The sequence below is a fragment of the Boleophthalmus pectinirostris genome, unplaced genomic scaffold (genome assembly GCF_026225935.1).
Source record: "Boleophthalmus pectinirostris isolate CB_2022bp ecotype Guang Dong unplaced genomic scaffold, ASM2622593v1 HiC_scaffold_8, whole genome shotgun sequence".
Classification (NCBI taxonomy): domain Eukaryota; kingdom Metazoa; phylum Chordata; class Actinopteri; order Gobiiformes; family Gobiidae; genus Boleophthalmus; species Boleophthalmus pectinirostris.
The window spans coordinates 20054903-20080234 of NW_026571515.1; the positions used below are offsets into that span (position 1 = coordinate 20054903).

Here is a 25332-nt window from a genome sequence, read left to right on the forward strand (position 1 = left end):
TCATGATGTCTGCACTACTGTCCTATAGTGACCTGCCACATGAGGGGACACGCACACGAACACACACAAACACAAACACAAACACACACCTTCATCATCGTCATTACCCTGAGAACGCGCGGACCACGTTTCCTTCCGTAGACACTGCGCGGACACCGACGTGCTCCCGTGAGCCGCGTGTGGATCGTGTTTTCTCGTGTACGCTGCGTAAACCGCGCGTCCTCCTGTGCGCCTCTAAACCAGAACTAAGACCAAGACTAAAACCAGGACTAATCCAGTCCAGGACTAAACCAGGACTAAACCAGGTCTAAACCAGGACTAAACCAGGACTAAACCAGGACTAAACCAGAACTAAAACCAGAACTAAAACCAGAACTAAAACCAGGTCTAAACCAGGACTAAACCAGAACTAAAACCAGAACTAAAATGAGAACTAAAACCAGGACTAAACCAGGACTAAACCAGAACTAACACCAGGACTAAAACCAGGATTAATCCATTCCAGTACTAAACTAGGACTAAAGTAGGACTAAAGCAGATCTAAACCAGGTCTAAACAAGGACTAAAACCAGTGATCTCATATATAAAGCATTTCTCTATCAATAATATTTTTAATATGGTTAAGGAAAGACTGGACTTTTTATTGTCTTTAAGTACACAAGGTTATTACGTTCAGATTTCCTCGTCTGCTACTTTACAGTAAACAGTTTCTTATTCATGGAGACTTGGGCTCAACAGCCAAATTGGAGAGATTTGTTAAACAATAAATGACTTTATAAAGTCACTTTTTTTAATCTATATCAGTCTTTTGATCTGCCACAATAATGTAATAATGAATTTAAATGAAAATACCTCAAATTGAAGGCTTTTCTCAGCAATTTTTAGGTGAGATTAAAATGAGATTAATTAGATTAATTAATTACAGATCATAATTAATTAATCTCTCAATATTTTTAATCACATGACAGCACTAATATTTTGATTCTTTACCTAGTCATTGGATTGAAATAAAATTTTGCGGAGGCACTAGGTGGCACCAGCCTGGCTACTGTATTAATGCCTGATGAATGAACTGTGAACATGTTCATTCTGGTGTCTGTGAACAGCATGCACTTCTATTTACCTTCATTCAATAGGGTGCCATATTTCTTGCCATTGACATACGCTAGTCTACCACCAGCGACCTCTGCACATACAAGGACTGGATGGATTATTTCAAAAAGTGTCTCCACATGTTTATAGCATTCTGGCTCACTAAGAAATGAGGCCCTATGTCCAAAATTCCGAACTGTCCCTTTAAGTCCTTGTGTACAGTTTTGTGTCATGCTTTCGTGTGGGAGCATGGATCACGTAGGCTTGTGGGCTGACAGAATTTTAACACTAACCGTAAGGAGGGTTTGAATAGGGCCCAGGAGAGATCAGAGGACATCTAAAACCTCTTTAGGCATGCCTTTGATGAAGGAACAAAGTTATAACATTGAGCTAAAAAAAAAAAAAAAAAAAAAGCTATTTGCATAGTACCCGATCTTTAAGGACTCCTGATTAGAATCCTGAATGAAGTTTGGAAAGAGGTGTGGGTAACATATGAAGGAGCTGATGCAGATTTGAAAGTTACAATAACCCAGTATAACTCAGAATAAGCCAAATACAAAAAAAAGTTTCCTGTTTTCTGTTACCTTGAAGTGTTTATTGACACTGCAGTAACGCCATCGATAAATTAACTAAAGGTTATTTCTCGGACGTCATAACAGTCCTTTTTGCAGTTCAGAGTCTCCAGGCGTGTGTGCACTCCTGACTACACACACAAGGACGAGTAAATAATAAAAGAGAAAAGCCCAGTAGACAAAGACTATTCAGACCACAGCTGAACTGAGAGAAGCTTACATAATGGAGACGTCAGAGAGGCAGAGATAAGGCTGGGGACTGGGAGCCTCACACCAGTATGAAGAAGAAGAGGAACAAACAACATGAGTGTGAAAGTAAGAGGTGTACGAGCTGTGAAAACCACATCTGGAGACCGCCAATTTGGACTGGTATTAGAACAGGAGAGCGGAAGACGAGAGGGGGCTGAGGAGGGTCCATGGAGATGGGGTGACAGTGGCTCAGTTGTTAGAGTGTTCATCGACAACTTGGCAAACATCACTGGTGGAGTGGTCAGATCCATTGACTCACAGGCTGGCAGTGCAATTCCAGCTCCCACAGATGAATGCTGTCATTATGTCCTTGAGCAAGACACTTAACCCACTCGCTCCCAGTGTCTGCGTACACTGGTGTATGAATGTGTGTAAATGGGTGAGTGGTTCCTTGTTGTAAAGCGCTTTGAGTGCCTTGAAGGTGGAAAAGCACTGTGTAAAAATGTGACCATTTACAACGGAGAGGAGTCCAGCCCGCTGACATTTACAACAGTGGAGAGCATATTTTTCAATTACACCTTCATTCATTCCCTTGCCACTACATCAGGCATAATTAACTGCTGCTAAAAGTTTATTTACGCAATCTTGATGGAAGTTTAGGTGCATTGTGTAGCTTTTCTGGTGCAAGGTCCATCAAATGCTTTTCTCAAGAGAGATGTTATTGCTTTGTCTGGAATGAATCACTGTATGTCATTAAAGGGACAGTCCGGAATTTTGGACATAGGACCTCATTTCCTAGTTAGACAGAGTGTTGGAGATATGTGAAAACACTTTTAAAAAATATTCCATCCAGTCCTTGTAGTTGCAGAGGTCGCTGATGTTAGGCTAGTGCATGTCAATGGCCATAGTTATCCTGCCGCTAAAAACAATCTTACCCACTCCACAAAACACCCGAAGCAAATCTATTATTACACCAATCTGTCGATGTAAATGTCTGTGTTGATAGAATAATTTTAGAAGCAAAACCAACCTTGCATTTGAAGGATTTATGTCTGAGCAGCAGTTGCGATTTGTACTTCCTGATAGAAAGCTTGGCAGCGACGGACTGATATCACTTAGCACCTATCTTACCAGCAAAGTAAAATTCCAATGCTGCTGCTGAGAAAATAATCCTTCAACATGCGACGATTCATGCGGTGCAAGGTTAGTTTTATTTCAAGCATTATTCTATCAACACAGACATTAACATCGACAGTCTGGTGTAATAATAGATTTGCTCCGGATGCTTTGTGGTGTGGGTAAGACTGTTTTTAATGGCAGTATAACTATGACCATTGACATGCACTAGCCTAGCATCAGCGACCTCTGCAAATACAAGGACTGGATGGAATATTTAGTGTGTTAAGTGTCTCCCCACTTCTCCAACAGTCTGGCTAACTAGGAAATGAGGTCCTATGTCCAAAATACCAACTGTCCCTTTAAACCTTTATATTTTCATGGAGACCAAACCAGACCAAGTTATACTTCAGATTTCTGGAGAGACAACCCCACTCACAGCCAGAATGCCTGTTTTTGTAGATATTATTGAGCTCTAAAATAGTGTTTGACTAAAAGTAAGGCAGAGCTGTTTAATGTTACACTGTGGAATATTCCAAGCAAAGCATTGACCAATCCATAGAAACAAGCAGGTGACAGACCCCCAACCAAAAAGTTACATTTAGTTTAATTTATTTATTTATTTATTTTTTCAGATACCATAATCATTAAACATATTACAATGATTTAACACAGAAATTATTCATGTCACTAAAGTTATTCTACAGACCAAAGGGGTTTAGGCTGAAGTTTTAACACTTACATTGTCTAACCCTATTAACATATAGAACAGGACACAAGATGGCAAAAATATTTACAGAAAACAACACAAAACTCATCTTTTATGAGTGCTGGAAAAAATACCTACTTAATTATTTTGACAGACACACAGACACAATACAGACACACAATCCAGTACATGTCGATGTTCACACATACACAAACACATACATGGTGCACCTTTAAATTATATTCAAGTATCAAGGCATTTGTGGAGTGCAATGGACACACACCTTTTTGGGGTCTGATCTAGCATCCTGTTACAGTATCTTTTAAAGCCTGATGAAAGTAAGATTATGATACTACAGGCACCTGACATGCAGTGTATAGAGACTCTTGGTTCTGTATCATAAATGTATTTTTACCTTTCAAAACTGCTGATGATGTTGATGTTGCATTCAAATCACAGGCACTAAGTTATTTTAAAACGTGAAAAAACTGAACTATTTAGTTTTAAATTATTTGGTCCAAATATTCCCCACTTACCTTATTCATCCAAATTATTCACCACGATTTATAAACGCTTTTCACAATTTTCAGACCAAAAGCGGAGTTTGCTTGCTAACCTGCACTTCCTGTTTATCGGACTATAAAACACTGTATAATCAGATACAGACAGAACAATGGACAATTTGACCTCAAGAGCAGCTTATATAATATATCTGTACTGGGGCAAGACAAAATTGGATACAGAATGTTACATGGTCTATAATCACAATAACTACTAGGCGGCAGTAGCTCAGTTGGTAGAGCATTCGCCCACTGATCTGAAGGTTGGTGGTTTGAATCCAGCTCTCGAAATAAACATCACAGCTGGTGTGATTCCAGCTCCCACAGATGGATGCTGCTGTTGTGTCCTTGGGCAAGACACTTAACCATTCTTGTCCTGAATGGGTGAGTGGTTCCTTGTTGTAAATGTGACCATTTACCATACTACATTGTCAGCGACAAGCATGGGTCAAATGCACTGGACAATAACATTTTAAATTACCTTAAAAAGTAAAAAGTTACCTACAAAATCAGAGCTAACTTATGAAAGCCAAGTAATGAATATATTAAAGAGAAGATTAAATTAAATGATTGCAATGTTCCCTCTTTTTTAAAGCCACCTTTACTCGTTTCAGGTGAAGCTCTTACATCAGACTGCATTAAACTCCTTTGACCTTCAGGTATTCATCTTTCCTTTGGCGCATATCTGAGAAACATCTATACTTCAAGTCAGGGCTTTTACGTATTTTTCATTTCAAAATTGACTTGCTATGTTAAATTAACGCTGACAGGAAGAAATATAATGTTCCTGACGATGTTTAGTTGACGATGCATGGTCCATTCCCTCATGACGATGATGTTGATGATGTTTTTTGTCTCATCACAGAATGGGGCCAGGCCAAGTTTTAATTACAGCTGGCATACAGCCCGAGTTGTAATGAAGACATCAATAAATGCTTGAATCATTTCTTATTACTAGCTGGAGAGAACAAAAGCAGGTTGCATCTCTACACCTCAGTACATTACACTACTAATTCCTACGTCAAATCAAATCCTCTGAGCTTCTTCATATCTCCCAGATCAAATATATCATGGAGGGTAATGATATTTTGTTTTAATAGCTTCCACGAAATATTGCTCTAGTGGTATTCTGTTTTTTTTTTTTTCTTCTTTCATTTTTCTCCATAGGGACCCGCTATTGGTGGTTTTAAGGAAATGCATTATGTGACTTTTCTATGTCATTGCTCTGCCTGGAATGTTCCTCAGCATGACATTAAACAGCTCTACCTCATATTTCTTAAATTGCAGGTGGTTTTATAACTCAAAAATACCTTGAAAAACAGGGATTCTGATTGTGAGTGAGGTTGCCTCTCCACAGATCTGACCTGTAAATTGGTCTGGTTTGGTCTCCATGAAGATAGAAAGGTTTAATGTCATACTGTGAAACATTCCAGACAAAGCAATAAGATTTCTATGGAGAAAAGCATTTGATGGACCCTCCACCAGAAAAGTTACACAGTGCACCTTTGATTAGGGTTATATGTTGATTTTTGCAATAAAAAATCTGAAAACTCAATTTAAAAACATCAAATAAGCAGCACACATAAAGAACTCCTGAGAAGGTTTGTTGGACCTCTTTATCATTGCACAGACTGAAGCACTGTGTATCTTTATTTATAAGACCATGTTAGAACTGCTCCCTCGGTGTCTGACTGACCACTGTGAACTCAGGGGCACTGGTGATCATAACCTCAGGTCTCAGAGCTTCCTCATGCTGCCTGTGCCTAGAGTCAGAACCAAGTTGGGTAAAAAGGTCTTCAGTTTTGCTGCACCACAAACACTGAATGAACTGCAAACTGAACTTGCACTGAATTTGGTTTCACTAAATATGTATAAGAGACTTCTAAATGTCTTGGAGGAACAATCATTTGGTTGTAGCTGTTTGTGGTGTCTATTTTTATAATGTCTTAATTAATTGTCCCAAGGTTTCTCTGTCTCTTTGATGATTGTGAATCGCACTGTTTTTTGACCAGGACACTCTCAATGAGGTTCTCCTGGTTAAAATAAAATACAAATAAATAAAAATAAAACAGATTGTGTTAAAACAAGGCTCAGTATTCTGCCTCCACTAGTGTTTAGGAACTAGCTTTACAGATAGCGAAGTTTCTGTAATAAACACCCAGGAAGCTTCTTGCTGTTTTGGGCATTTACTGAAGAGTTGATTACGGAAGCCGAGAGGGGTCACAATAAACGCAAATGCCGCAACAAATACAAATGCGACAACATAATGCAAACACCGCAACAAATACAAATGCCACAACACAAACGCAAATGCAGCAACACATTAAAAAGCCACAACACATTAAAAAGCCACAACACATCAAAAAGCCACAACGGAAGTGACCGCGGAACTTTATTTTCCGACGGACCGATCAAGCGGCAAGTGAAGAAGAAGAACTACAACGTGAAAAGTAAAGGAACGTAGAAGTTGGAAACGCAAGTGAAAGTAATTTATTGTTTTATCATTATTCGTTTCACGTTGTAGTACTTCTTCTTTGTGGCTTTTTAATGTGTTGTGGCATTTGCATTTGTGTTGTGGTGTTTGTATTTGTTGCGCCGTTTGCATTAAAATAGAATCCTGCAGTAATTTCCGTTGTGGCTTTTTGTTGTGTAGTCGCATTTGTATTTGTTGCGGTGTTTGCCTTTGTTGTGACATCTCTCGGCTTCAGTAGTTGATTGTAAAACTGTAACATACAAAAAATAAATGGATATTACAATTATGTTTTCACATTTAAATCGACATACAATAAGTACAGCTACATAAAACAATGTAGAGCATCTTAATAATTCAATATGTGCTAAACAATAACAATAACATTAGCTGGTTTTATATTTTAGCAGAAATTTCAAACTGTAAACTAACTTGTGTTGTGCCCCACAGAGTGAGTTAACATGTTATAACATTACAATACTTACAGACAGATATTTTCATGGGGCCAAAAGACAGTTTACAGCACTGGCAAGAATAGTTGAAAAGTCTAGAACGATATGGCGGCTAAGGTAGCTCAGAGTAGACAAAACAGATAAACTCAAAACAGAAATATTGTCCACTGGGGGCAGAACACTCAGACTAAAGTTTAATTTCAGTAACAAAGCTTCAGAAAGAGCAGTGCTTCAGTTAGCATCACTCCACAGGGAAAGATGATAACATCAGCTGCAACTTTTCACTATTAGGCCAAGCAAAGGTGAGGCAAGTTTATTTATACAGCACAATTCGTACACAAAGTAATTCAAAGTTCTTTACAGAATAAGAAATACATTAAAATCACAATACAAACAAATATTAATCACACGCTTGTTTGACTAACTGACATGTGTCACTTTCAAATGAGACCTGAGCAAAGTCTTACTGTAACAGACACCAGCAGTGCTCAAGTTACAGTGAAGGTGCTAAGTATGGAGTAAGAAAGCTGTCAAAAATATTTGTGCGCATAAAATAGAAATCCGTGCCTATTTTGGAAATCTGTGCATATTTGGCTGTAGTTGCACATAAAATAAATATTTGTAAACTCTCAAATGAGTCCAGTCGTACATAAAATGTATTGTGTGTATTTTATCCATCAGAATACAAATTGAAAAATTACGCCGTCAAGAATTACAATCACGAAATGAAAATTTACGATTATGTTTTCATCAGTACGAATACGAATTCACAGACGGAACTTTACTGTCAAAAATACGTCATCACTTCACAGACATTATCCATCGAGCAGAAGAAACATCGATCAAGATCAAGACTGCGCATGCTCAAGTTTGTACTAGAGGGTTAAAAAAAGTAATAGCACAAGAAGCTACAACAGGGACCAACAAGTGGGTTAATTAAAATGTATTGTAAAAATGTCTTGAATTCGGGAACCGAACGCTGCTGTATAATATTGTGTAGAAACACCTCCTTTGAACGGGAAATTGCACCTGTATGTTAGATAACACAGTGGAGCCAGTTGGCTAACATCCGACGTAACGTTATCCCAGGGCTAATTAGCAAATATCAGGTTCTCTGTATGTTTAGATTAAAACATTCACGGCTACAGCCACAGCGAGCATCAGTCAGTCTTCACTTCCACAAGTAATGTTATTTTGTGTCCTCAAGCCCAAATTATGTATGTAGCAGATTCTTCAACTTCCAATGACCCAAATAGGACTACACAAATGAGACTAAAAAATACATAAGTGAATTGCAGTCTAAATATAGAAAATTAGGACAGTTTTGAGTGACAAGTAGTCCAGCTGTGAGTGCGTTATGTGACTAATTGCAATGATGGTAATTAAACATATTTCAAATGTATATCAACAACAAAACAGTGACTTTACTTTTAATTTTTGTAGTAGTGTATTTGTCTGCTTTCTTTTTAGACAAATGCTCCATGTGCATATTGAAATGGCCCATATTACACTTACACTTACTCTATAACTTGTTTTAAAGCTCAAAAGAGTCAATTTTGTGTAATATAGAACAAATATATATATATATATGTGTGTTTCTCACCTTCCACGGTGGTATTTCTCTCTCACCCTCATTGAGCTCGGGTCCTCTACCAGAGGCCTGGGAGCTTGAGAGTTCTGCGCAGTATCTTTGCTGTTCCCAGTACTGCACTTTTCTGGACTGAGATGTCCATTGTTTTTCCCGGTATCTGTTGTAGCCACTCTTCCAGTTTGGGGGTTACAGCCCCGAGTGCTCCGATCACCACAGGCACCACTGATGCCTTTACTTTCCAGGCTCTCTCCAGCTCTTCCTTGAGCCCCTGGTATTTCTCTAGCTTCTCGTGTTCCTTTTTCCTGATATTACCATCGCTTGGTATTGCGATGTCAACCACCACGGCTCTGCTCTGTTTCTTATCCACCACCACTATGTCTGGTTGGTTCGCCATCACCATTCTGTCAGTCTGTATCTGGAGGTCCCACAGGATCTTGGCTCGGTCATTTCTCCACAACCTTTGGAGGTGTTTCCCACCTTGATCCTGGGGTTTCCAGCCCGTACTCTGCACAGATGTTTCTGTATCATTATGCCCGCCACTTGGTTATGTCGCTCCATGTATGCTTTCCCTGCCAGCATCTTACACCCCGCAGTTATGTGCTGGACTGTCTCAGGAGCCTCTTTGCACAGTCTACACCGTGGGTCTTGTCTGGTGTGGTAGATCTGGGCCTCTATTGCTCGAGTGCCCAGGGCCTGCTCCTGAGCAGCCAGGATCAGTGCCTCTGTGCTGTCCTTCAGACCAGCCCTCTCAAGCCATTGGTAGGATTTCTTGATATCAGCCACTTCAGTTATGTTCCGGTGGTACGCCCCATGTAGGGGTTTGTCCTGCCATGATGGTCCCTCCAGCACCTCTTCCTCTGGACCCCACTGTCTGAGACATTCTCTGAGCACCTTCCGGCCTGCATAGTGTCAGGGAGCTTTTCGTGTCTTAACATCTGTGGTCTGTATCTCCTCCTTTGGCCAGCTTACAATCCCTGCAGGGTATCTGATCACTGGCAGGGCGTAGCTGTTGATTGCCTGCACCTTGTTCTTGCCATTGAGCTGGCTTCTAAGGACTTGCCTCACTCTTTGCAGGTATTTGGCCGTAGCCGCTTTCCTTGTTGCCTCTTCGAGGTTGCCATTTGCTTGTGGGATACCAAGGTACTTGTAACTGTCCTCAACGTCTGCTATTGTTCCCTCTGGGAGTGACACCCCCTCTGTGTGGACTACCTTCCCTCTCTTTGTCACCATCCTGCTACATTTCTCAAGCCCGAATGACATCCTTGTAGATCCTTGTGGTGTGGATCAGTGAGTCGATGTCTCGCTCACTCTTAGCGTACAGCTTGATGTCATCCATGTGACTGATGGTGGCCCCGTTTCTGAGTCGGTATCCATAGCCAGTGCGGTCGATTATTTGGCTGAGAGGGTTCAGGCCTATGCAGAACAGTAGTGGGGACAGTGAGTCTCCTTGGTATATGCCACATTTGATGGACACATGTGCAAGTGGCTTCCCCTTGGCTTCAAGGGTGGTTTTCCACAACCGCATCGAGTTCGCAATGAACGCCCTTAGAGTCCTGTTGATATTGTACAGCTTCAAGCACTCAGTGATCCATGTGTGTGGCATTGAGTCGTAGGCTGGCTTTCTTGTAATCAATCCAGGCAGTGCACAGGTTGGTCTTACGGGTTCTGCAGTCGCGGGCGACTGTTCGGTCAACCAGGAGTTGGTGTTTGGCTCCCCTGGTGTTTTTGCCGATACCCTTCTGGTGCTGCACTCATGTATTGATTCATGTGCCCACTTATCTTAGCCACAATGATGCCTGACATGAGCTTCCATGTTGTGGAGAGACAGGTTATTGGCCGATAGTTGGATGGGACTGCACCCTTTGAAGGGATCCTTTAGGATCAGGATCGTACGCCCTTGGGTTAACCATTCAGGGTGAGTCCCATCCCTTAGCAGCTGGTTCATTTGTGCTGCCAGGCGCTCGTGGAGGGCAGTGAGCTTCTTTAGCCAGTACGCATGGATCATGTCAGGGCCCGGTGCGGTCCAGTTTTTCATACCTGAGACTCTTCCCTGGATGTCTGCCACTGTGATGGTGACTGGATTCTGTTCAGGGAGGTTGCTGTGGTCTTCTCTCAGATCCACCAGCCACTGTGCATCGGTGTTATGTGATGCCTCCCTTTCCCATATGCCTTTCCAGTACCATGAGCCTTGGTGGGTATGCTCTGGTGTTATTACCCTGCCACTGAGCGAACAGCCGGTTTTATTCGTCTGGCCTCGTTATCTCGTGTGTACCTCTTTAGGAGCCTTTGTTTGGCAGTTTCGAGTGCTTCAGGTATGGGCAACTGGTTGTACCTCTTGGGCACTTGCTTTTTCATTGCACCTTTCTGGGCCTCTGACAGTTGGCTCACTTCTCTCCGCACCTCCTTGATTTTAGCCTCTAACCGTCTTTGCCATGGTGGGTATTGTATCGCATGGCTCCCATGGTTGCTCTTATAGCCCAACACATCTAGGATCACTGCTGCTGAAGTGTATATCAGCTCATTGGTTTCAGTGATTGTTGTGGTAGGGATCACTGTCAGTGCTGCATTCACATCGTCTAGGAGACTTTCAGATGGTACTTCACTTAGCCTCTGTAACTGGCATCGGGGTTGCCTTGTGTTCATTCAGGCCATGATCTTATCTTTCAGGTCAGTCGCTGCCTCGCTCAGCGTGATACTTATTGGGGTTTCGTACCCAATCTCTGGTTGGGGAGTTGGTGTCCCCTCTGACCTGGCACACTGGTTCCCCCTTGCCGTGGCATTTGTGTTGTGGATGTTGGAACACTGAGCTACTATAGTTGTTTGGCCGTTAGCTTGGACTGTGGGTATCGTAAATAACCATTTCTCCCACATCCTGTTCATGTAACCCCTCTGCCTAGGGTTACTGTAGTAGTAGCATTCCAACAGAGCCTTGTTCTCATGTTCCAGTAGCCCATTTTTCATCAAGGTGCCCTGGTTCCCCAGCACCTGATGCAGACCTTGTTTGGCCGGGCGACGTCTGAGCCGGCATGTCATACGTTTCTTTCTCTCTCATCATTGTATGAGGTGGGCAGTAGCACGAAGGGTCTTGCCCAAGGACCCACACTGGTTAGCTCATTGTCCCCCCGCCCCGTCAGAGGGGGGATTTGAACCCGGGTCTCCCATGTGAAAGTCCAGTGACTTCCCAATTGAGCTAACCAGCTGCAGCTATATTTATATCTATGTATATCTATCTATATCTATATATATACTCATTGTTAAATAGTTTACTATACTGCTAATTCATCTCTACACGTGGTGCTTAAGCTGAAGTTGTTTTTCCTGCAGCTGAAATTTAAAAGTGGATTGTCACAGTGGATTCTCTGAAGTCGTGTGATCTTTTTACTCAAATGAAAGGAGAACATTTTGTGTGCCCTTTTGTTTTATTTTTTAAAAAAAGAGTTATTTTTAGCCACACAAGTGAAAAACTAACTAACAAAAACTAAAACTAACTAACTAAACTATGCCAAATAGTGAGAAAGGGCTCAATCATGACTTAATTTAGTGTTTTTTGTTAACTGTTATTCCTCACAAAATTCAGATTAAAAATTCAAATCAAAAGTAGAAAGTTGATTCGATGTGACAAAGCAAAGTGCGAAAGTGTAACTACTCAAGCATGCTGCACACAGTGATATAACAAAAACCATCCAATATCAAATCTTTGTTCTTCTGAAAATATGCTGAATCATGCGTTTTGTTAGTACATGTCCGCATCGGCTCAAACAGCAGTATTTGATATCTGTCTGGTTTCAGTGTAATCTTAGCTGGAGCGTGCAGGTCAGACACCCATGAAGGACGCTTCTCCAAAACATTTTAGACAGACAAAGCAAGTGTCTACAAACTACAAAAATGTCTGAGATGGTTTAATACTCTGAACTGCTTGGAAATTCTTCTACATCACCCGTACTGATATTAGAACCGATATATCACCCAACCCTAATTTGTTTAGTCTGATCCTATCCTCTCTGCTCTTACAAATAGGGACCTTTTTCATTATTTCTAGTTGATTGCTGTTGGATTTGTTTCTTTGGGTTCAATTATGTCCCATTTATTTTGCTGAGAAGGCCTTATCGAGTGGAGAACATTGCACTCGAGCGGACCCACCCAGCCTCCATCTCATATTGCGTACATTTAAATTCCATTCATTATCAAAGCCAATGGGAGACAAAAGGCAATGTGTTAGTCCAATTAGAGTGTGGTGATTGTAAAAGTGTTGTGATTCACTGGCTATAGTGAAGGCGTGTTGATAGACAGAATATAAATAGCATTATACTCTTAAGAAGGGAGTGTAATTGGAGGAATAACAGTGAGAAACACTGCACACAAATGTAAGTACATGTACATTCATTAACATTGTTCATTCTTGTCTCAGAGTTGTGGGGAGAAAGCTACTCAAGCCGCTGCTCATATATGCAACCATAGTCTGCGCTCTGTTAAAGTAAACAAATGGTGCAATATGCCGTATCTGGTTATTGGTTGTGTCTGTAATAGCAACATAAATCACCATAACACTTACATGATGTGAAGGATTCAAGTCTAAAGTCTTAATTAGCAAACTCACACACTGTCACCCAACCTCCAAGCAACAAAATGGGCTAAATGAACTGAGCGTCACTTCTGTTCCCATTAAAACTAAACAAATGTTTCATTCAGTCATACACAGACATAATAGAGAGAGATGCTTTATTTTTTCTGAGGGAAATTCAAGGTTTACTGCAGCAAAAACATTTACACAGTGCTTCTGTTTTGCCTTTGTGTCTCAGTCAAAGGTCTCAGTGCAGTTTAACAGGAGGAATGGTCAGGTAGGTTCAGCAGATCTGTGTCAGGGCAGTTCGAGGAGACGAAGAGCCCAAGTGTCCCCAGCATCACAACAGTGTCCAGGGAGAAGCAGGTGAACACAACAGGAACGTCCTTGTTCTTACTCCCCTCTGGTGTTTCAGTTGGTGATTAAATGGTTCATTCCCTCAAAGCTACATTTGCTGGCACATATGGTGTAAAAAGCCTAGAGCATCTCAAATGTCCATAGCCAGCTCCTTCTCTAACCTCTTGCATGGTTTCTTTGGATATGGGAAAAACAAACAGCTCATTTCATAGTAAAAACAACAGACCCTTATTTGTGTCCTTTGAACTGCACCTGCTGCTCTTCTTAGTTGGTTAAAATCCCATGATGTGATGTTAAAAACTGAGCTCAAAAACTGCTCAGTGTGTTTAGACACAAAAGCAGCCAACCCCTCCACTGCCATGAGCGAGCATGACCTGATATGATTTAGGCTACATAAACAACAGCAGGCCCATTGCCCATAACGCATAAAGATTTGTTCAACTAAAGAAAAAATATTAAGTGTGACAGACACTACTATCCATGTCTCACACAAATCTATTTTTATAGTGAAAGGATGGAGACAGGACGAGGGGACAAGTTGGGATGAATGTTGTTGCTCAAATTGAAATTTACTGTTGAGTGTTCCTGTTCTGACTGGAAGTTAAAATAAAGGTTGAGACACAAATAGTTTCTTTCTGCAAACTTCCATGCAAAGAAATAAAGTGAGAAAAGTGAATAATATAATATAATGTGTTTAAGAAAAGAACTTGCGTGTTAAACGTGTAAATGAAACATAAGACAAGTCCAGGTATGTTTTTGATGCTCCTTTTCACACATATATTTTCTGTATGGTCTGAGTAATTTTAACAGTACCATGAAAGAATAAAATGAACTGAACTGAAATGGATTTCTTGTCCACCTACACTAAGCCAAATAGAAGTGAATAAATCTACGTTCTATTTGTCAATACAGGCACAGCAATTGCTTTACATTCTAAGGGCATAAAGTACATCTCAGCAGTGGGTATTCAGGTCATGGCTGAGTGCAGATTCTGACTATAGGTCTTTGAGGTGGGTACAAAACAGAAGATACTGGTGGGACGATATCACTCCTTTTTTTTTTCTCCACATATAGTCCTTGACCCTGCCAACACAAACTCAAAATGTTTTTATTGTGGATTATTATAAATACTCCCACAAACCACATCAGCCTTGAATACTTTGACGTAAATTGAAGCTGACATATTATGCTAAGTGTTTTTCCTGTTTAAAACTGTTGATGGAAGAAGTCAATTATAATTACACTTCAGTTAATAAGTCACGCTATTAATCAGCAATTACCTAAGCGTAGGTGAGTGTTTCAAGTCATTAAATAAGTTTGAATGACATTTTTATAGGGGTCATGCCATGGTACATCTTCATCAGAGAAGGTAGAGAGTTGACATTGTGAAGTGCTTTTTTAGCAAATCTTGAACTTACCAGGAAGTTTAGGCAGATGACAGGTATGGAGTTAACTCTTTTGATGTTAATGGTGCATTTGCAAGTGGTTATTTTACTTTCAGTTGTTGCCTCATGTTAGAAACTTCCATCATCAATAGAATCTCACTCTAACTAATCACATAATAAACCAACCAACTAAAACAACAATATGGTTATTAACTGGTTTGTGCTGAACCCCAGGGCTGTAGTATTGCACTCAACTGCATGTTTCACACATTTTTCAAGCTGTTTCCTTTTTGGGTTTTTTTGGATTGAGAACAGGATTTTTCTATTATTAATATGTTTACTTAGTACTTGGAAGGCCATTCTTTTTCAAATAGGTGAGCTTTGTCTATTATGATGGAAAATTCCACTGACTTAATCGAGACATTTTTGTAGGAATAAGCCTTTCTCATCCAAACGCGTCAGACACAGTGATACATTTAAGAAATATGCTGCACTGAATAACATTGTGTGTCACTGGGTCTTTGGAACAACACAGTCTCACCCAAATATGTGTACACACTGCATGTGAAAGCCAAAGGAAGTTATGAATAAATGTATAACGTTACTGTCTTTAAGCTCTCCTGAAACTTTTGAGGAAGTCCTCCGAGACAAGCACAATACAGTAGTTTAGGGTTATGGGCCAAGAGCAGTTTCTATAGGAGACCTGAAGAAAAAGGCAAGATGATGCAGACTCTGAACTCTGAAACGGCAACGAAAATCATATGTGTGTTTCAGGTAGGTCTATCATAGCTGCAATTTATCATTCTTTATTATTGGATAAATACATTTTATATCAAAGTCAAAAGGATAAAAGGGGTAGATAGACTAAGCAATACATCTTGACCACTGCCATGTGCAATTTGAAGGAAGTTTGAGGAATTAAAGACTAAACTTAACAACTCCTTATTTCGTATGTTAAAGGGCCCATATTTTGCTATTTTCTGATCTAGAATGTTGTTTCCTCATACAACAACATATCTGGAATTTTGTTTCATTCACACATGTTTAACACAGATACACTGCATATTAAAACACTTCTGATGTCATGTGGTAATACAGGAGGTGCTCTACTGGGTTTTTAAATTCCATACACCTTCACTAGAATCATTTGGATAATTTAAAACCTGGAACTACCAATCTGCATTTAAATGAATGCAAAAGATAGCTGAAAACTACCACTTCACGACATCGCAAGGTGGAACAGAGCATTTTGAGTTTTAGAAAGAAAAGCCTTTTCTCAAACATCTGTGAATGAAACAAAGCACAACCCCAGGCATGTTTAGATGAGGTAACAGCATTATAACATGACTTAAATTTCACAAGAGTCAATTCTGCTTAAGATAGGACCTTTAAAACTTTCTACATATTATTTGATTGCATCTTATTTTCTCATTTTTGTCTTCTCCACTCTTTACTCTTTTTGCTTCTTTCCAAGTGCCTGTATTCTTGTCATTATTACCGTGCTCAATAGAGTAGTCACAGTAAACAGTTCACCTCTGAGGCTGCAGCTATATGTGTTGAATGTGATTAGTGTTATTGAATAAGTGGATAATCAGCGTAATGAATGGAGTCAGGCGATTCATCAGAGCCTCGGAGCTGCTATCCTCTCTGTACTACACTGTTACTGTGGCAAAGTCTAAAGGGAAAAAGGTCTGTTTGATTGTCTGTGATTAATGATAACAGGAGCAGTCAATTAGCTTCAGTCCAAATTAAAGCTTCCTACGTAGAACAATAGCCAGTTTATAGTTCAGTATAGCTCATCTTAAAGGTGCACTGTGTAACTTGTTCGGCGGAGGGTCCGTCACCTGCTTGTCTCCACGGAGATGTGCCTGAAATGTTCCACAGTTTGGCCATAAACTTAAAAATCTCCACTCACAGAATGTATGTTTTTTAAGATATTTTTGAGCAATAATAACACCTGTAGTTGAATACATGCTAGACAGATAAGATTAATACCAGATATGAACAAGTTTTTATTGATTACTGAATGATTATTTATGTTTATGCCTTCTACTTTTAGTTTAAAAGAGTAAGATTAACATCGTATTATTAAAATTTACATTTACATACCAACAGATACATATTAGTTCCTTAAACTTGGTAGTAATGTTTTGCTCACTGGCAATTGTAGCTATATATTGTCATTTCATTAGCCAGAATAACATTTTAGCTTGTGTTCTTTTACAAATTTTCATCCTCTGATCTTCATTGAATATTATAAGAATGAAAAATTCACCGGCATGGCATAGGGGCTTCATTTAAAATAGTCTATATCTGCATGAAATCCAACCATGCACACATTAGCAAACACTGTCAAAAAAGTTTTACGTTCATCTGAAAAAAGACAAAATACAAAATTGATTGAAACAACACGTTTTCATGAGCATGTGATCTCTACAAGTGTTCATGGTCCTGTTTAGGTGAGAGTGAGTAACCAAAAAAACATAGGCTCCATTCATGATTCCGTCACAAACCAGGAATACGTCTGGAAAGATGCAATTACAGCTTCCCAGGTTGAGTTTTCTTCATCTAAATGTCATTGTAGTGTTCCATTATGTTCGGCTAATCAACAGTTAACAGTCATATCTCAGTTTTCATCATTTCCCCACTGACGCACAACTCCGAGCGCACTGGGTACATGCGATTAGAAGAGATGAGGCGCCAAATTCCAGATGATTCCAAACAGCACATACGTATACAGTTTTCATTTTACCATTGATTACATTTACTTCAATGGGTTTTATCACAGTCGGTTTTAATAGATCCATGTTAGGCGAGCCCATTACCGGGAACTACACTGGAAGTTGTAATCACATCTTTCTAAACATCTTCCTGGTTTGTGATATAAACATGAATAGAACCTATATGACCTCCCCCTGCTCCTCTCCAGCCAACCACAGCTTAGCTCAACCACGCCTTCAATTATCCCAGAAGTCTTATACAGCCTATCCTGACAAAACCGTCTGAGTCCGCTCTCTCGATTATTAACCTTAATATTCTGAAGAATTTATTTTTGTATTTAGTAACATATCTCTTCATGTGACTCTTGTCTCTCTTCAGAAATGACAGAAACCTTTGAACAGTGTTGTTACAAAGGTAAGACTTTGACCTCAGTGATAAATGATAAAAGCTCACACAATCAATGACTCCATTAGTGACATGCTGCTACCAGAGCTGTCGGAGAGCACCGGGATGGATGGACCTGGTGCATTTTGGGTAATGGCATGTGCACGGACATGCTTCACCAATGAGCATGCTGACAGGAATACAATACAGCTGTGTCCACATTAGAAGGCTTTTCCATCCATTTGTAATAATTAATGCAACATACGCCCTTTAAGTTGATTAGCATGCTAAGACAAATACTGTAGATCCACGTTCCCAAATCAGATGAGGTGAACACAGGTGAACTGAAGTACTTCTGGGGTTATTTTGTTCTGAACATGAAAATTAAAAAATCCAATTACAAAAAGAAAGAAAAACAAGTATCATAAAATGTTTTGGTTTGTGAAATTGAGGAAAAAACACAATCATAGTATTAGAGTAAAAATAACAAGATAAGCGAAACGGACTATTGGTTTAAATTCTATTGATACCATTCTGTTATTATTAGCAAAATCAGTTTTAGTTGTACACATGAAAACATTTGATTGTGTTAACAAAAACAGAACTGCATCGATGTCCACCAAGGGCAGACTGAGGTGACCTTCCAGTGTCCAGCCCTTTAGTGCAGACCACTGCACTGGTCTGTAATGATCACGGAGTCTGGATTAATGACTCTATAAATGGTACTAGACAACATGAATCACAATTTACATTCATGACTGTGGGCCTGGGTCTTAAATAAAAGTTTTCCCCCCTGACACTTTCCTGCTGTTGTTTTATCAGATGCTGGTCAACTGTTGTTGTTGTTGTTGTTGTTGAATGATTTGAACTGGGTTTATTTATTTTTTTATGTGGCAGAAGACCTTCCAGAGGAAACACTTAAAAACTGAGGGAATGAACCATTTAATCACCAACCAAAACATCAGAGCGGAGTAATTCATATACAAATATGTAAAACACAAACAAAACAATAAACATTTATGGATTTTGGATGTTCACCTATTCATTGTTTTCTGTTGTGACATATGTAATCATTGAGAGAGAGACAAAAAGAGAGAAAGACACTTGCAGATACAGTTGCTGTTGCTCCAATATTTGCTTCTCAGTCGCCTTTTGTGTCTCAGTCAAAGGTCTCAGTGCATTTTAACAGAAGGACTGGTCAGATAGATCCTGTGGAAGAGCCAAAAGTGTCCCTCCTCTGTGTCCTGCTGCACCACATCAACCTGCAGGGGACGCCAGGTGAACGCAACAGGAAAGGCCTCCTTTTTATTCCGCTCTGATGTTTCAGTTGGCGATGAAATGGTTCATTCCCTCAAAGTGTTTCCTCTAGAAGATTTTCTGCCACATTAAAAAAATTAAATAAACCCTGAGTCTGCAACCCAACAACAGGATAAAAAAAAACAGCCAAAAAAACAAAAACAAACTAATTAAAAAAAAAAAAAACACTTGTGTAACTACTTACTTTGTGTTTATGTTTATGTTTTTATTCAAGGTAGCAAACTATTAAACCACACTTACAGATAACTAGGCAAATATTCAAACTAAACTGGACAAACGTAAGTGAAAACAAAAGCAGTTTTCCAGCATCAATAATCTTTCTGCTTGTACCTTTGCAATCATGAGTCCATTCTCGCCTGTGAGTGGCTGTTCTCCCTGTGTGGTCTCGCTCTGGTTGGTTAATTCCCCAGGTGCTGCTGAAAGTAAATAAGCCTTAGCTGCTGTGTTGCTTTCATCTGACGTTTATTAATGAGCCAATCAATTTCTGTTTGTATCCTCCTCTCAAGTGTATTCCCAGCCTGGTCACTTTTAACAAATTGGCTGACCCTGGGTTGACTGTGCACTGCTGCAATGTTTCAGTATTGTTTCAGTGACCAGGCCTGTGGCAGTTAAATGGCTTGTTAAATAAAATCTGTCAGCCCTTAGCTATAAACCGTAGCTCATGTGCTGACGTACCACTTCGCTCTCATTATTGCCAGGGTTTGATTGACAGCACCCAAACTGTGAGAACAAGTCGGATACTGTAGGCACAGTAGCTATGATAGTTCATAAAAGATAGGTTTAAGTTAATCTAATTCCATAACATAAGAATTTCTTTCTTATGCTATTAGACTTTCGTTAAAAATACTGAAGGATGAAATCAAGCAAATTCTATCCTGGTCAACCTGGGTAATATTTTCACATAATTAAATATTTCAGAAGTTGTCTTTTATTTATTTTCATTTTGTTTATTTTTATTTTACCTTATAGCCCTTTCTTCTTTCCAGTTCCAGATATTTGTGGCAGTGGTGTGAAAGTAAATCTCTAAAGAAATTGGAACTGAATCAAAGCATCGCCATCTAGTGGTACAGGATATACATTGCACCTGAAACAGTACAAAACAAAGTAATACACATAGTACTTTGTGTGTGGTGTTGAACACAGTTTTATTATGGAAGAACAGAAAGTGCAACTATGAAGATGTCAAACACCTCACAGACAGACTCGTTCATATAAAACATGCCAATAGACTGCTGTGCTAGGGAAAAAAATAATAAAACGTTCTGAATGAACCGTCTGACAGTGGGTGACAGGGTGAAATGTGTTACCTGTGTACTAGTGGGACTGTGTGAATCAGTGGCAGAAGTTGCTTTATTTTTGCAGCGTCTACAGGCACTGTCGCATCACCACCTTGAAATGTGTTGAGTGGGTTATTAAGATGCTTTCAAAGTGTAACTGAGAATAAAAGCACAAGTTCACTTCTCCTGTCAACTGAGTATTATGTCCAGTCAGTACGTTTTTGCTGCCATCTAGTGCCTAAATTGCAACACTGCAGTTTCACCCTTTTACGAACATCTATAGTGGTACCTTTATTGTCAAAGGAATGAAAATGTTCCTATTGTATTGAAATCTTTACATCTGCATAAAATAAAATGAAAGCTGCTGATGCTGCTCCATCAGTCTATATGGGTATATGAGTAGAACAGCACAACTCTTCACTTGAGACTCATGTGGATGATTGAACTGGGGACAATATTTAACACAGTACACCTTTATGATGCCCTATTTGCATGTTAAATTTGGTGTGCAGTTCAGAACATATTTTTTCATGAACAAAAATGTACGGCTGCAGCCATTGTCTTAGAAGCACCTGGTAACAGCGACCTTTACTTTTCTCTTCATAGGTGGTGAATAAATAAAGATCATGCCATGCAAGACTCTGGGAATTTTGTATATTATATATGAAGCTGACATGCTTCATATTTACTGACAAAGCTGTATTTGTATATTTTTGATTTTAAGAACTACGCGCCCCATCCACACAAGAGAAAGGGAAAACTAGCCTTTTGAGAATGAGAGCACACTGACCCCTGGTCCCTAAGGTCTCAGCTCCTACAAGACAGAGACAGTAAATCAGGGGACAACTGAACTAGGGAATTTACAGTATAGATATTTTAAAATGCAACCAATTCAAACATGTTGAGTGTTGAGAATGTTCCCTTTTAAAACTGTGAAACATTGCTTTGCATGTTCTAATAATGGAGCCCACAAATGACACAGAACAATAACTTGACTCAGATCTGACTAGATATTGTACAGCTGCAAAGGCTAAAATTAATGTCAAAAAGATTAAGAGCTTAAAAAGCAAAAAACACGCACTGCAAATCTTTAAAGGGAGAGTAAGTTAAGAAATTAGTTTAACAGTCATTTAGAACAAATGCTCTGACAATATTAGCCTATGTCTGAGGCTCTGCTTGTAGAAAAGAATGTCATTTGCATAAAAGTCAATGTCTCTATATTGAATGACATTTTCAGATTCTTTTTCCTTTTTAAACAATATCCATATTCAGCAAAAAGATTCTACATCTCTTTTACTACAAAGATGTTTTATGTAATATTTTATTACCCTTGAAGACATCTTTGGACCCTTTTAGAAAGTAATGTTGCTTAAATTCTGCATCTCCTTCTACTGGCCAGGCATGCATGCCAAGATTTTTTTTTTTTATAAATAATGTTGTGGTTATTCCAGATCAAACTTATTTGTAGACGACAGAGAGCACCCTCAAAAGACTTATATGACTGCTCTGGCCTTTGGCACCAACAAGTGTGACCAATCTATCATGAATGTTAAGAGACAATCAGAAGACAGCGTGTCCACTCATATGAGAGTGGACCTACTTCAGGCCGGGCCACCCCCTCTCCCCACAGGACACCTCCCCGGTGAAGGACAATGGGGAGGGAGCATACAGGTCAGAGTCTGTGTCTGACTCTCCCTCTGCGATGAAGGGCCTTACTCTGGCACACAGGGAGTGTCCGGGCATGCCATCTGGCCCCACTGCGCCCAGAGAGCCCGTGAAGAATGATGGTCCAAAAAAGTCCTCCTTGGCCTGGGAGATGCTGAAGCCACTGAAGGAGCGCTCCAGTTCCTCATGGTCCACAGAAGGGATGGATAGGGACGTGTCACTCTCTGCAGCAGTGGGATCCTGCTGGCACTGCTGCCTCCTGTGGCGCCTCCTGCTGTGGGAGCCACTGTCCCGGCTGCTGCCTGGTCCAGAGGCTGGGGGAGGGGGCAGGCGGAACAGGGGAGGGGACTGGTCTGCCACAGGGGAGGGCGTGTTGGCTACACTGCTGTTCCAGGCCGGCTGGCTCAGGGGGTGTTGCAACTGGTGCTGCCATGAGGTGGAGGGACGACTGCACACTGAAGGGGTGCCCACCGAGCGGGACACAGGGCGTCCCAGCAGAGGGTCCTTCTTCTCCAGAGAGCAGTCAGAGCACATGACCTCCATTGCAGAGTAAGTCTTTAATTCCATCTCCTCCTTCACCTGGCCCTGGCTCTCCATGTCCATGTCCTCTTTGTCCTCCTTTTCCTCCTTGGTGTGGTCAGGACTGTGGTATGGTGGAGCAGGGTACGACTCCTTAGAGTTGAAGAAGGCTTCAGTCTCAGAGCGTGGGATGCCCATCCGCTGTATGTACACATTCACCAGAAAGTCCAGTTTCCGGTCCATGCACACAACCTGGAAGCACAAGTGAGAGACATAACAACCATGGACAGCTTCATGGATCTCATAGAAGTTCACATTTTTATACTGTATGTGCACAAGACAAACTTTAGCTTCTAGTCTATCATGTGGTGTTCCTGAGATGACTGGTTATCAGAAAACATATTTCAATATTGCTTTTCCCAGAATTTTGAATAGAACATGGACCTTGTGTTACACTTTTGTAAACTGGAGTTCACATCAAACAAACATGGGCTGTCTCGAAGTGTGAAAGGTGCAATACAGATAAGTTCAACTGTGCTTAAGATACCTGTTTTTCCACTTTGACCAGACGTCCCATCATGCTCTGGTCCTCGGCGGTATCTGCTTCAGGCTTAGGCCCTTTACCAACAATCTGGTCAACTCTACCATTCAGAAAAATAATGCATGATTTTAGAGTAAGCCAGACAATGAGGATTCCTAAACAGGGCTAAGATGGGGCAACACTCTAGAGTGACTTTTAAAAATGGACATCACAAAATAAGTGATGAGATGTCAGAAGCTACTGATGGACACACGACGGATGGATCACTGGAATAGAGCTGGGAGCATTTCTTGGGCAGTCATTTTGGATATGAATGAAACATGCATATGGTGAGGAGAAGTAATCACTCAAGTGATGTATGAAGAAGAGTCTAGGGCCAAAATGCAACACTGGGCATGCTTTAGTCATGCTTCATCTCCATTGCATCCTGAGACTAGGGGAGCTCTCTGTCTGTTTGAGAGCAGACCTAGTACTGTCTGACCCCTGTTGAATGACGCCACAGGACATGGCTCACTAAACGTGATAGAGGCACATTTTAGCAGCTATTGTGTTGTCAGATGTGGTAAGAAGTAAAATACAGAGAAAGAAAAACATAGATAGATGATAGCTATATATAGACAGGTAGACAGAAAGATAGATAGACAATAAATAGATAAATAGATGGATAAATAAAAAAGAAAGATATAGATAACAGTAGATAGATACTGCATATATTATCAATCTATCTAGAAAATAGATAGATGGTAAATATATGATGAGCTACACAAAGAAAAATAAATGATTGACAATTATTTAAACTAATTTAACCCAACAAAAATATGTGTGCCCTAATGATGATTTTCTTCAAACAAAACTGTAAAGAAGAAATACATTTGCACCATAAATTTGATTTCATACCATACAACGTGTCAGTGAGATATGTCAGGTGGCCTAGACTCAAAAGGGGTCCAGAATGAGAACGTAACATAAGGCTCAGTAGTGAGACTACAGGTGCAGTCTAGGGACCTAACCTAGGACCTTCTGTGGACTTCTTATGGCGAGGTGTTGATGGGGGAGGGGGCCCCACAATCATATCTATCCTGGCAAGGCACACAGAGACGATATGAGTGCAATGTAATGTGAAGCAACGGGGAGTCACAACAGCTATGGGAACAAGGTCAATATATTCCACATACACACAAGACATAAACACAGGTTCATGTGACAGTCCACTGCTGGAATATATTTAGACTGTGTTAGAGCTACAGTGAGTCAGAGTGTGGAAGGTGTGGGCAGAAGAATTTATAAATGTGTGATTATTAACAGTGTTATCACTACCTACTAAAATGGATCTGTGAGACATTCCAGCTGAAAGTGAAGTTTAAATTTCTATAGAAAGGCAAAGCCACAATCCCAGCAAAAAAACAAATGGGACCCATTTCATTGCTTTGGCAAATGTCCAGCTTTGAGCTTTGGAGATGTAGACAGACTAATAATAAAAGTTTACTCAAAAGTGTGTGAATGAAACAAAACACAACTCAGGTATGTTTTTGATGAGCTAACAACATGCTAACGTGGTTTAAAACTAAGAAGAATAAATTTTGTGTAATATAGGACCTTTAAGTAGAGCAATATTGTCTGCTGACCATGTGTATTAATCCAGAAATGGGACCAAGGTCTTTTTACAGGTGTGACTTAGCCTCTCCATTAGGAGTAATGTGACTGGTCTGAAAGAGAACTCTGAATACAACACATGTGGCACACAGATGACTCAGGCAGATCTCAGCATGTGTGTATCCAGACACAGCACAAGTCACTACTATCAGCAGCACTATCATTCAGAGAGAGACATCTTTCTGTGGACATTAGAGGAAA

At 40.2% G+C, this 25332-nt stretch overlaps 1 protein-coding gene across 6 annotated transcripts in view; it reads right to left on the reverse strand.

Moving 5' to 3' along the window:
• Positions 1-22199: 22199 nt before the first annotated feature.
• The window catches only part of LOC110157997 (potassium voltage-gated channel subfamily KQT member 2-like), a 48822-nt gene continuing 45689 nt past the window's right edge, over positions 22200-25332 (reverse strand). For 4 of the 6 annotated variants that reach the window (XM_055165994.1, XM_055165992.1, XM_020922412.2 and 1 more), the window contains 2 exons: positions 23485-23578; positions 22200-23189 (listed from right to left, as the gene is read on the reverse strand). In XM_055165994.1, coding sequence (XP_055021969.1) covers positions 22350-23189; positions 23485-23578 — 934 coding nt within the window. In that variant the 3' untranslated portion in view covers positions 22200-22349. Of the gene's footprint in view, positions 23190-23484; positions 23579-24488; positions 24558-25332 lie in introns of all 6 variants that reach the window. The other 2 variants (XM_055165991.1, XM_055165989.1) reach the window with 1 other exon arrangement.